The sequence below is a fragment of the Lepus europaeus genome, chromosome 10 (assembly GCF_033115175.1).
Source record: "Lepus europaeus isolate LE1 chromosome 10, mLepTim1.pri, whole genome shotgun sequence".
NCBI lineage: Eukaryota > Metazoa > Chordata > Mammalia > Lagomorpha > Leporidae > Lepus > Lepus europaeus.
In genome coordinates, this window is record NC_084836.1 from 71,232,508 (window position 1) to 71,245,426 (window position 12,919).

A 12,919-nucleotide genomic window follows, 5' to 3' on the forward strand; every position below is an offset into this window, starting at 1 on the left:
TCCAGGACAGAGCTTCTGTATGTATGTCACTCTCAACTACTCCAACCGGAATCCGCTTTGTCCAGCCCGTAGGTTCCAGTGTCACCCACTCACCTTAAAAGCAGAGGGCACTTTCCTCCTCCTGGGCTTCTAAAAGCCCTGCTTCGTGACAGCTTCATTTGCATATTAATAAATAGACATTCGGATGAGTATTTGGCACAGTGGTTAAGGTACCGCTTCGGTTCAAGTTTTTATTATTCAGCCGGGACCAGAACCCGGCGCCCATATGGGATGCCGGTGCTGCAGGCGGAGGATTAACCAAGTGAGCCACAGCGCCGGCCCCCTCAGCTCCACTTCTAATTCCAGCTTCCTGCTAAGGAGCTCCCTTGGAAGCATCAGGTGATGGCTCAGGTGCTTGGGTCCCTGCCACCTCTGTGGGAGACCTGGATTAAATTCCTGGCTTCTGGCTTAGGTCTGGCCCAGCCCTGGCTGTTGTGGGCATTTGGGAAGTGAGCCAACAGATGGGACATCTGTCCTCTCTGTCTCTCAGCCTTTCAAGCAAATGAAAATAAGTAAAACTTGAAAAAACTAAGACCTTCCAGAGCCACAACCGCTCATCAGATAATGACATTGGAGAGGCAGACATTTAGCGTAGCAGGTAAGATGCTGGTTAGGATGTGCATGGCCCACAGTGGAGTATTTGATAACCAGCTCCAGCTCCTGACTCGGTTCCTGCTGACGCAGACCCTGGGAGGCAACAAATGATGGCTCAAGGCTTTGGGTCCCTGCCACCTGAGTGGGAGACCCAGATGGAGTTCTCAGCTTCCAGGCCTTGGCTTGGCCCACACACCCAGTTCTTGCTGTTACACAAAGTCAAAATCCTTAACTTTCTTCACAGCCCTTTGTGACCTGAACTCCTCCTCCTTCTCTTCTTTTTAAGAGTTATTATTTCTTTGAAAGAACAATAGAGAGATGCAGATACACATCTGCCCTCTTAAAAAAAAGTAATAGAAAATAATTAATTTAAAAACAGGATAATGATAATTGAGAGTGCTTCAGCTAAATGGCAGGCCCCGAGCACCTAGGAAGAAGATAGCCCATTCCTCTCTGTCCTCAGTATTAAGTTTAGGCTGCCAGGAAGGAGTAGAGGGGTGCCCTCTTGTGGCAGTTGCTTAGAGCTTTGAGCTTCTTTGGGGGAACCCGGGATGAAGAGACTCACCTGGGAGAGAAAGGCTTTGCAAAGCCAGTTTATAGGACGAACAGCAACCCGGTCTTCCGCAGAGAACCTAAGAAGATCAGTGGGAGGGCTTAGATCGGCCCAGGTGAGATGCAGGGCATAATTATTCCCTGCGTTTCTTTGTATGTCTGTGTTGAGGTCTAAGGGCTGAAGGCCCTGAGAACGCCCTTGCACGCATCACTTCCAGTTCAGGCACCTCAATCGCTGAGAGAGCAGAAAGCAGACAACTCATTTTTAGTACCTTTTACATTTTTGGGCCCATGCTAAAAATGGGTCAGAGCACTGTGCTCGGGGAGGGGCCTAGGGTTCCATTTCTGGGATGCTCTGGAAACCTTGGGGTTCCAATCAGAGAATGGCAGTGTGGGAGGATACCTCTTCCTGTGCTGTTGCTAGCCCAGGGAGGCGTGTCTTCGGGTGGGCTGCTTTTCCAGCTCTGAAGGGGAATGAAGGCGGGAGGGCCAGATCCCAGCCCTGTTGTCTCACTTTAAATCTGTTTTTAAAATATTATTTATTTATTTGAAAGGGACAGTTACAGAGAGATCTTCCATCCGCTGCTTCACTCCCCAACTAGCCGCAAAAGCTGGAGCTGGGGCAGTCTGAAGCCGGGAGACAGGAGCTTCTTCCAGGTCTCCCACGTGGGTGCAGAGGCCCAGAGACTTTGGGTCATCTTCTGCTGCTTTCCTAGGCCATAGCAGAGAGCTGGATTGGAAGTGGAGCAGCTGGGACTCGAACCAGCGCCCATAAGGGATGCTGATGTCACAGGCAGAGGCTTGACCTGCTATGCCACAGCACCAGCCCCTCCAGACTTCTTAATAAAGAAGGACACTGTGGGCCTTTGGTTACCGATAGGAGGTGGGAGTCTCTGCCTCTGCCTGATCTTGCAGTGATGAGATGATGCCTTCTTGGTTAGAACAGCAAAAGGGGAAAAGTGCAGGAGGGAGGTAACAGCTGCATTCCTGGGAGAAAGTACATGAGGTATGTACATACCTCAGAACATCTAGTCAGGCCAGCACTGTGGCGTGGTGGGTAAAGCTGCCATATGCAGTGCTGGGATCCCATATGGGCACCAGTTCAAGTCCTGGCTGCTCTGCTTCTGATCTAGCTCTCTGCTATAGCCTGGGATAGCAGTAGAAGATGGCCCAAGCCGTTGTGGCCATTTGGGGAATGAATCATCAGATAGGAGATCTCTTTCTGTCTCTCTGTCTCTCTCTGCCTCTGCCTCTCTGCAACTCTGCCTTTCAAATAAATAAATAAATCTTTAAAAAAATCTAGTCAGCAGGGTATGGGTGCCCTTGAAAATGTGGCATGACATTTTTTAGTCCAGATTTGCATATATAACTGTTAACTCCTAGGCTTTTTATTTATTAACTTGCTACAAATATATTTTTAAAGACATTTATTTATTTGAAAGTCAAATTACACAGAGACTGAGGCAGAGAGAGGGAAATCTTCCGTCTGCTAGTTCACTCCTCAGATGGCCGCAACGGCTGGAATTGGGCTGATCTGATCTGAAGCCAGGAGCTTGCTCTGGGTCTCCCACGTGAGTACTGGAGCCCAAGGACTTGGGCCATCCTCTGCTGCTTTTTCCAGAAGTGGAGCAGCCGGGATTGAACTGGCGTCCATATGGGATGCCGACACTGCAGGTGGCGGCTTCACCTGCTACAACACAGCACTGGCCCCACAGATATATTTAAAACACAGAAAAAGCAGTAGCCTACTTCCTGTCTAGGACTTACTAGGCACAGAAACTTGATGAATGGATGGAGGAATAAACATCATTGTCCTTAACCAAACTGAGCACGGCTGTGGGGTGGGCGGGGAGGGGACTTTGTGATTCTTGGAAGCCAGGTGGCTGTTGCCTTCAAAAACGCCTTTGAGCGTAGAGGCTTTTCTCCTTGTGCCTCCAGCCAGGGTTGAGGTCCCCTGCTCTTCCCTAAGGGTCTCACCTTCCTGTCTCAGCATCCTCCAAGGAAAAAGCTCCTTCCCCGGTCCCTCCTGGTCCATATGGGCTGGTGCTGCCCCCTGTGGGTGGGCATTAGTTCTCTTAAATAGTTTTGTTCTTTATATTCCTGCTGCAGCCCACACCACCCTCCCCTTCAGGTTCCGAGCAAAGCCTCAGGCCTGGACAAGACAGTAACCTTCCACCTTTATGACACCATTCCGATCAGCTGATGCATCAGTGTGTCGTGCCCTGTCCCCACTCTGCTCAGAAATTTCCAGTGTGTTCCCGCTGCCTTGGTCTGCCATTCAGAGCTCTCTCCAGCTCCCTCAACTGTTTTGGCCAAATCCTATCTTTAACCAAATTGGTCCAATCATATTTTCCCTCTCCCTCACTTGTTTAAAAGCCCTCTCTAAGATCTAGTTCTAGTTTCACTTCCTCCACGAAGCTGCCCCTGACCTGGAGGTTAGAACCACAAGCAGTTTTTCTTCCTCCTCCCTGCCACCCCGTCCTCAACTCTGGCTTCTTCAGCTCTGTCAGCACAGCTCATTCAATACCACCCACACATTCTCTTGTTCATTCATCTAATTTAAAAATGATTTCTTCTTTTTTTTTGACAGGCAGAGTGGATAGTGAGAGAGAGAGAAAAAGGTCTTCCTTTTTGCCGTTGGTTCACCCTCCAATGGCCACTGCGGCCGGCGCATCATGCTGATCCGAAGGCAGGAGCCAGGTGCTTCTCCTGGTCTCCCATGGGGTGTAGGGCCCAAGCACTTGGGCCATCCTCCACTGCCTTCCTGGGCCATAGCAGAGAGCTGGCCTGGAAGAGGGGCAACTGGGATAGAATCCGGCGCCCCAACCGGGACTAGAACCCGGTGTGCTGGCGCCGCAAGGCGGAGGATTAGCCTGTTAAGTCACGGCGCCGGCCTAAAAATGATTTCTGTAACCAAAGTCCTTTTTAATGTAAAAGATCCAAACAAATCCACAGAGTAACCTGTGGTGCGTGTTCACCCTACCCTTGTCATTCCTCTCCCAAACCTCACCACCATCGGCTCTTACACGTACCTGAACACCTCAGAGGAGGGGTTCAAAAGTAAGTGGGCTCGAGGTCTGCATTGTGGTATAGCGGATTAAACTGCCACCTGCAGTGCTGGCATCCCAGATGGGCACTGCTCCACTTCCAATCCAGCTCCCTGTAATGTGCCTGGGAAAAGCAGCGGAAGATGGCCCAAGTGCTTGGGCCCCTGCACCCACGTGGGAGACCTGGATGAAGCTCCAGGATCTGGCTTAGCCCCACCCTGGTCATTGTGGTCATCTGGGGATTGAACCAGTGGATAGAAGCGCTCGCTCGCTCGCTCTCTCTCCCCTCTGCTGCTGCTGCTTCCTCCTCCTCCTCTCCCTTCCCCTACTTTCCCTTCCCTCCCTTCCCCTCCTCCTCCTCTGGTGGAAGATTCTCTCTCTCTCTCTCTCACTCTTTTCTCTAACTATCTTTCAAATAAATAAGTAAATATTTTTTTAAAAAGCAGATTGGCTCATATTACATGTATTGTTCTGCTACTTGCTTTATTAAGGGTATATGTATTTGTCTTAAAGATTTTCCATCTTATTATAGTTAGATTTTACAACTGTGACACGGGGACAGGGATTTCTGGAGTTCAGAAATAGCAGTGGTCACTCGCAGCTAAGGATCTCTCAGAACTAAAGAGGAGATGGTGTTTGTGCTTAGCCTGGAGGAAGCCTGACAGGTGGAAGAAGAGCCAGGGCAGAGATGGGGACACATCACACAGGTTCCTGGGCACCAGGTCACAGTCCAGGAACAGGAAGAGGATTCGGTTCAACTCAGAAACAGTCAGCGTGTGTGTGCCAGACACCACACTAGCAGTGAGCCTATAGAAATGAAACACTGGAGCTTCCTATCTTTAAAAGGCTTTCAGTGCAATGGAATAAAGACAAGTTAGGAAAAAAAAAAAAAAAATAGGGCCGGATGACAAGAGCTTTGAGTTGGGATAACAAGGAGTCGGAATTGTGTTCCTTGGGTAGTGTGGGTCCATGGTAGGCTATTTTTTTTTAAGCATTTTTATTTGAAAAGCAGAGTTATACAGAGAGAAAAAGAAAGAGATCTTCTATCTGGGCGCACTGCAATGGCCAGAGCTGGGCCTGGCTGAAGTCAGGAACCTAGAGCTTCATCTGGGTCTCCCACATGGGTGGCAGGTGCTCAACCTGCTGTGCCACACAGTGCCAGCTCCCATGATAAGGCTGTTTAATGGGCAGATTATACAGCAGCAATATACAGAATGGTCAAAAGTATGGAAAGACTGGGAAGGAAGGGCTTGTTACTTCAATAAGTTCATTTCTACCTCAGTTAAAAGGTTTCTGGGAGTTGGCGCTGTGGTATAGCAGGCTAGGCCATCACCTGCAATACCAGCATCCCATATGGGTGCTGGTTCGAGTCCCAGCTGCTGCTCTTCTGATCCAGCTCTCTGCTATGGCCTGGGAAAGCAGTAGAAGATGGCCCAAGTCCTTGGGCCCCTATACACATCTGGGAGACCCAGAAGAAGCTCCTGTCTCCTAGCTTCAGACTTGCCCAGCCCCAGCCAGTTGCAGCCATTTGGGGAGTGAACCAGTGGATGGAAGACTTCTCTCTGCCTCTGCCTCTCCCTCTCTCTAACTCCACCTTTCAAATAAATAAATCTTTTTCTTTTAAAGCGGTTTCTGGTGGGAGGCTCTCCAGTTACCAGGGACTTCCGTTTCTGTCTTTTTGCTTCACATCCTTACACACGGTTTCCGTCTTTGTGGTCACCTTGTGGTCTTTTAGTCACAGTTGCAGGTGCTAGAGCATAACTCACCCATCTTCTACATTCCAGGCAGCAGCAGAGAGGAAGGGAAGGTGCACACAGTAACGCTTCCCCTAGCTAATTAACCCTTTAAAGAGCTTTCTTGGAGGGCCAAGATGATACTTTCAACATGTGTGTTTATGGCTTATTGGCCAAAATGTAGTCGATGGTCATATCTAGTTTGAGAGAGACATGGAAATGTAGTTTTGTGTTCGTTTATTTTTTAAAAATTGATATTATAATTTGCATACAGTGAAATGTGCAAATATTACATGTATAGCTTGATAGGTTCTAGCAAATGGATACATCCGGGTAACTCACATCCCTCACAAGGTAGCATTCCAGGGGCTGGCACTGTGGCGTAGTAGGTTAAGCCTCCTCCTGTGATGCCCATATGGTTACCAGTTCATGTCCCAGCTGCACCACTTCCTATCCAGCTTCCTGCTAATGTGCCTGGGAAAACAGCTGAGGATGGCCCAAGTGCTTGGGCCCCTGCACCCATGTGGGAGACCTGGAAGAAGCTCCTGGCTCCTGGTTTCGGATCAGCTCAGCTCCAGCCATTGTGGCCATCTGGGGAGTAAACTGGCAGATGGAAGACCTTTCTGTCTCTTCCTCTCTCTATCTGTAACTCTGCCTCTCAAATAAATATTAACAACAACAAAAGACACAACAGAGTGATGACTGAGTAGTGGTAACTTTTGAGGGAGCAGAATCCAGATGTAAAGGCCTGAGTGATCAGTGAGGATTTAAATCATGCAGAGTGGGATCACCAGGGATAATTTTTAAGTCCTTGAGGCCAGCGTTGCTGCTGCTTGGAAGGCCAGCATCCCATATGGACACTGGTTTGAGTCCCAGCTGCTCCACTTCGAATCCAGCTCCCTGCTAATGGCCTGAGAGAGCAGTGGAAGATGGCCCAAGTCCTTGGTCCCCTGCACCCCCACGGGGGAGACCTGGAAGAAGCTCTCGGCTCCTGGCTTTGGTCTGCCCAAGCTCTGGCCATTGTGGCCATTTGGGAAGTGAACCAGCGGGTGGAAGATTGCTCTGTAACTCTGCCTTTCCAATAAATAAAATCTTTAAAAACTGCAGTGCTTGCACAGACACGCCCTCTTGTTAATGAAAGGGGAAAGGAATTGGCAGCCTCAGGGGAGATCAGGGATTCACCCTCATTGTACAAGAAAATAGGCTGTTGCCTTTTTCAGTTAGCTTTCCAAAGGCCAGAGTAGGACAGCTGCTGGCCTGCTTTCGGATAATACAACTTTTAAGAAATTCAAGCCGAAGAGGTGGAAGTGGGGAGAAGGATGGCAACTCTGATAATTGTGGGCACGGGGTGGGTCGACCAGGCCCTGCCAGGTAGGGCAGACACAGCAACGCACTTGGACTGAGTTTTGACTCCCTTTGGGCAAGTTCGCTTAACCTGAACGCCCTGCTCCCGAGCTGTAACCTCTCAGGGCTAGGCAGCAGTGAATGGCTCTGTTTTGCGGCCCCACCCCTCGTCGTCGTGGGACAGAACGGCTAACGGACGGGGGTCAGAATCTGCGACCTCCCGATCCGAGCGGCTAGGGGAGGGCCACCCGCCGCCCGCCCCGCGGCCTCCTCCCTCCAGGAGGTGGGGACTTAGTGGAGGAAGGGCTGTGGGAGGAGGAGGAGGAGGAGCTCGCGCTTCGCCGCCCGCCCGGTCCCGTCTGGCCTCGGCGCCGAGGGAACGCTGTCCCGGCGGCCGCAACGTTAGCAGCCTGTCCCGGCGCCCCGGTGCCTGCGCTGCGTCCAGCCATGACCCTGTGCCCCTCGCGCCTTCCGCTCCATCTGCTGCTGCTGCTGTGGCTCAGAGGGGCGGTGTGCCGGGCAGACGCCGGCTTCGAAACCGAAAGTCCCGTGCGGACCCTCCAAGTGGAGACCCTGGTGAGGCGGCGCTGGCCCCGGACCCCGAGAGCTGAGCTTGTGTGTGTGTGTGTGTGTGTTGGGGCGGGGGGAATGAAGGGGGCTTCAAAGAACTTGGGAACGGGGACCTGGGGGGAGAGCAAGTGCAGGGACCGAGTTGGGGGGGGGGGGAGGATGCTGGGTCTCGAGACCCAGAACGGGATCTTTGGAGGAGCTTCTGTGACCCCCGCAGTCCGGCCATAGGTGCAGCCCCCCGAGCCATGCGCGGAGCCCGCTGCTTTTGGAGACACGCTTCACATACACTACACGGTGAGGGGTCTCGGGGGAGGGGGGCGGGGGTGCCGGGGCGGAGCCTGGGAGGGGGCGGTGCCCTGCTGCAACACGTCAGCTTTGGCTTGGACACGTGGCAAGCGGTCGGGGAGAAGAAACTTGGGCTCCAGGGTCGTGGAGCACGTGGCGGCGGCGGGGTACGGGGGAAGGGGTGCTTCCCCCCCCCCGGCCCGTTCCCCCTCCTGCGTTTCCGCCAGTTCCTCCCGACACCGAGAAACGCAAGGTGGAGGGATCTCCGAGAAGTGCCAGCCCTTTGGGGCTTCCTGTTCCTTTCTGCCCCCGAGGGGAGCCGCTAGACTGCAGCGGTGGAGGAGGGGCCGCCGCTCCAGCGGTCCAGGTGTGTGTGGCCCGCCCCAGAGAGGGGGAGGTACCAGGTGTGTACTTGATGCTCTCGTCCCCCCAGGGCAGCTTGGTAGATGGACGCATAATTGACACCTCTCTGACCAGAGACCCCCTGATTATAGAACTTGGCCAAAAGCAGGTGATTCCAGGTACGTGACCCGTGCCTCCCATTCCCTCTTCATCCCTTAAGCTGCTCCGGAAATGCCCCCCCCCCCCCCAGGATGAGTGAGACCCCAGTGCTCCACCAGCTACCTTGCTTCTTTCTCTTATTTTACAGAGTAGGGGTGGGCATTGTGGTGCAGGGGTTGAATCGCTACCTGGGACGCCCCATGTCCCACGTCATAGTACCTGTTCTTACTCTTGGCAGATACGGCTTTGCATTAATGTGCCCGGGAGGCAGTGGACAGATGATGGCTCAAGTGCTTGGGTCCCTGCTGCCCATATGGGGGACCCGGATGGACTTCCAGGCCCCTGGCTTCAGGCTGGCCTAGCCGTGAGTGTTGCAGGTGTTTGGGAAGTGAGCCAGCAGGTAAAGGAGGCCTCTTTCTCTCTCTCTCTTTTTTTTTTTTTTTTTGACAGACAGAGTGGACAGTGAGAGAGAGAGTGACAGAGAGAAAGGTCTTCCTTTGCCGTTGGTTCACCCTCCAATGGCCGCCGCGGCCAGTGCGCTGTGGCTGGCGCACCGCGCTGATCCGAAGCCAGGAGCCAGGCTTCTCCTGGTCTCCCATGCGGGTGCAGGGCCCAAGCACTTGGGCCATCCTCCACTGCACTCCTGGGCCACAGCAGAGAGCTGGCCTGGAAGGGGAGCAACCGGGACAGAATCCGGTGCCCCGACCGGGACTAGAGCCCGGTGTGCCAGCGCCGCAAGGCGGAGGATTAGCCTATTGAGCCGTGGCGCCGGCCAGAAGTTTGTTTTTTAAATTAAACACTGGGGGCCAGCGCCGTGGCTTAACAGGCTAATCCTCCGCCTTGTGGCGCCGGCACACCAGGTTCTAGTCCCGGTTGGGGTGCCGGCCATCTCTCTCTCTTAAACGAGTTGAATGAATAATTCTTTTTTTTAAAAAAAAGATTTATTTATTTATTTATTTGAAAGGCAGAGTTACAGAGTGGCAGAGATAGAGAGAGAGGTCTTCCATCTGCTGGTTCACTCCCCAGATGGCCACAACAGCTGGAGCTGTGCTGATCCAACGCCAGGAGCTTCTTCTGGGTCTCCCACACAGGTGCAGGGGCCCAAGAACTTGGGCCATCTGCTACTGCTTTCCCAGGCCATAGCTAGATCGGAAGTGGAACAGCCAGAACTTGAACCAGCACCCATATGGGATGCCGGTGCTGCATACCGGGGCTTTCACCCACTGCGCCACAGCACCAGCCCTGTGAATAATTCTTTAAAAAAAAAAAAAAAAAAAAAGGCAGCCAGTGCCATGGCTCAACAGGCTAATCCTCCGCCTAGCGGCGCCGGCACAGCAGGTTCTAGTCCCGGTCGGGGCGCCGGATTCTGTCCCGGTTGCCCCCTTCCAGTCCAGCTCTCTGCTGTGGCCCAGGAGTGCAGTGGAGGATGGCCCAAGTGCTTGGGCCCTGCACCCTGTGGGAGACCAAGAGAAGCACCTGGCTCCTGGCTTCGGATCAGTGCGGTGCACCGGCCGCAGTGCGCCAGCCGTGGCGGCCATTGTGGGGTGAACCAATGGCAAAGGAAGACCTTTCTCTCTCTCTCTCTCTCTCTCTCTCTCTCACAGTCCACTCTGCCTGTCAAAAAAAAAAAAAAAAAAAGGCAGAGTGACACAGAGAATCTTTCCCCTGCAACTTCCCAAATGTTCCCCAGGGCTAGGGAAGCTGGGAGCCCAGGTAGGTGGCAGGCAGGGACCCAAGCACTTGGGCCATCAGTCACTGCCTCCCGGGAGCATTGGCAGGGAACTGGATTGGAAGCAGAGGAGTTAGTACTTGAACCTGGCACTCCGGTAAGAGACGTGGGCATGGCAAGCCCCAGGTCAACCACTGTGCCACGATGTCCATCCCCAAGCCCCACCTCTAATACTGCTGTTACCCACTCCTCAGTGGAAGCCAGGGGCTTGGGAAGTGAGGAAAAGCGCAATTGGAGGTCAAGCGGGAGTCTCTGAACCTCCTCCCCTGGCATTTGGGGATTGTGGATGGCTTCCGGTTCAGTTATGTCTTCTTCCTCAGGTCTGGAGCAAAGCCTTCTAGACATGTGTGTGGGGTGAGTATCTGGGCAGGGGCGGGCCTGGTTCTGCCTGTGCGTGGACAGAGGCTTTGTCTGCCACCCCTGTTCCCCAGTGAGGCAGGAGAATGTGGGAGAGAGGACCCTAGCTTTGCCTGGGCAGGTCCAGCCCCAGTGAAACCCCTGAGGGCATCTGGGTGTGGCTGGGGGGTTTGTTGGAGGAATGGAGGCCTGTGGGAAAGTTTGTGTTGGGGCGTGAATATGGAGAGGGTTGTGCTAGGAGAGCCTCAGCCGAGCCTGCTGGCCCGCCTTCCACTCGTGTTCCCTTCCCTAGAGAGAAGCGGAGAGCAATCATCCCGTCTCACTTGGCTTATGGGAAACGGGGCTTTCCACCATCTATCCCAGGTAATGTGGCGGGGTCTCTCTCCGGCCATCACGGTACCCAGTCCCGAAGAGCTGCAAGGAGCGACATGCTTTCTTGAGCTTGAGAAGGTCCAGGCTAAATTTGCTGGGCAGTACAAGAGTGGCTGTGACTCCTTCTGCAAGGGGGCTGTCTTTTTTCTTCGCAGCCTGCCAACAGGCTGGACACTCGTCACCTAGCCAGACCTCTGGCAGCTGGTATCTTTTTAGGAGAAAAAACAAAAACAAAAACACCTGCCTGGGCCGGCGCCGTGGCTTAACGGGCTAATCCCCGCCTTGCGGCACCAGCACACCGGGTTCTAGTCCCAGTTGGGGCACCGGATTCTATCCTGGTTGCTCCTCTTCCAGGCCAGCTCTCTGCTATGGCCCGGGAAGGCAGTGGAGGATGGCCTGAGTCCTTGGGCCCTGCACCTGCATGGGAGACCAGGAGAGGCACCTGGCTCCTGGCTTCGGATCGGCGAGATGTGCTGGCCACAGCGGCCATTGGAGGGTGAACCAACGGCAAAAAAGGAAGACCTTTTTCTCTGTCTCTCTCTCTCACTATCCACTCTGCCTGTCAAAAAAAAAAAAAAAAACACACCTGCCTGAGCCACGTGGGTCTGTGCCTGAACCACCCCTCCCAGAGCAGTCAAGTAATTCAAAAAGAAAAGCAGCCAAAAGCAACATTTTAAAACCAAGTTGGAAAAAAAAAAAAAAAAAAAAGTCAGGCTATCTCGTAATGTTAAAACCAGTCAAGATCACACTCACTTGCTACTAACTTTTCTTAAAGGACTGAAACCTGCAAAGCTTTCTCAAGATGCTTGTCTTTTGCCTTTGGTTATAACCGATGTTCTGTTAACTAAAATGGCTTGCACTCCACCAGCTGCTGGGGTCCTAACTCTTGTCCTAGTCCCAGCTTACAAGGAGGCCTGGCAAACAGGGTAAGGGGACCACAGAAACTGCTCTACCCAAGGCTCTGCAACCTCCCATCCCCGCGGCTGCTGCCCTGCCCACACAGTCCTGTTCCACCTGCTCCTCTTAAGCCACATTCTTTTCCCTCTCATGTTGAACATCCTATCTTCCTTGTAACCATCCTGAGTGTGCTCACTGGTGGGTGGATTTGAAAAAACATGAGTTATCGCTTCTAGGCCTTTTGGCTAAGATCAAGTGTAAAAAACAAACAAACAAAACAAAAAACCATGTCTAGTTTGAATCCAGTTAAAGCCCAGCAAAGATTCTGGCCCGTTCCCTGGTTGAAGTGGGGGCACAAAGGGTTCTGTCGCTTAGAAACGGAGAAGAGCCCATGCATGTCCTGGTTGCAGCCTTCCTCTGCCCTCACGCAGACCAGACACGTCCACAAGTGCGTCTGTCATGGGATGGCTCACGACTCCCCCTCTGCCTTTGCGCGTCTCAATCTTGCCAGCTTCTTTGGTTAGCTCTGCTGCGGCCCACCCTTCCTGTTTCCCTTCAGATTCGGAACCCTGCGCAAAACACTCAGAGATCCTAACCCTCACCTCCCCTCTGCCTCTCCAGCGGATGCAGTGGTGCAGTATGACGTCGAGCTGATTGCCCTGATCCGAGCCAACTACTGGCACAAGCTGGTGAAGGGTGTCTTGCCGCTGGTAGGCATGGCCATGGTGCCAGCCCTCCTGGGCCTCATTGGCTATCACCTGTACAAAAAGGCCAACACACCCAAAGTCTCCAAAAAGAAGCTCAAGGAAGAGAAGCGAAATAAGAGCAAAAAGAAATAAATAATGTCATTCAGAGAACAGCTTCTTCGCCTGATACTTCCTGGGGCTGTTTTTGTGAAT

The 12,919-nt window shown here is 52.9% G+C and overlaps 1 protein-coding gene across 1 annotated transcript; it reads left to right on the plus strand.

Annotated features, from left to right (window-relative positions):
* Positions 1-7,643: 7,643 nt before the first annotated feature.
* FKBP11 (FKBP prolyl isomerase 11) lies at positions 7,644-12,877 on the plus strand. The gene is made up of 6 exons (XM_062203744.1): positions 7,644-7,885; positions 8,108-8,173; positions 8,598-8,685; positions 10,715-10,748; positions 11,044-11,114; positions 12,642-12,877. Exons 1-6 carry the CDS (start codon positions 7,757-7,759, stop codon positions 12,857-12,859), a joined length of 606 nt encoding a protein of 201 aa, XP_062059728.1. The 5' UTR covers positions 7,644-7,756; the 3' UTR covers positions 12,860-12,877.
* The last annotated feature ends 42 nt before the right edge of the window (positions 12,878-12,919 follow it).

Excerpts from the sequence above, each read along its gene's own strand:
- FKBP11 (XM_062203744.1), top strand. The coding sequence starts at position 7,757 with ATGACCCTGTGCCCCTCGCGCCTTCCGCTCCATCTGCTGCTGCTGCTG. Across the intron at positions 7,886-8,107 it reads CCCTCCAAGTGGAGACCCTG|GTGCAGCCCCCCGAGCCATG; the intron begins GTGAGGCGGCGC and ends GTCCGGCCATAG. Across the intron at positions 10,749-11,043 it reads CTTCTAGACATGTGTGTGGG|AGAGAAGCGGAGAGCAATCA; the intron begins GTGAGTATCTGG and ends TCCCTTCCCTAG.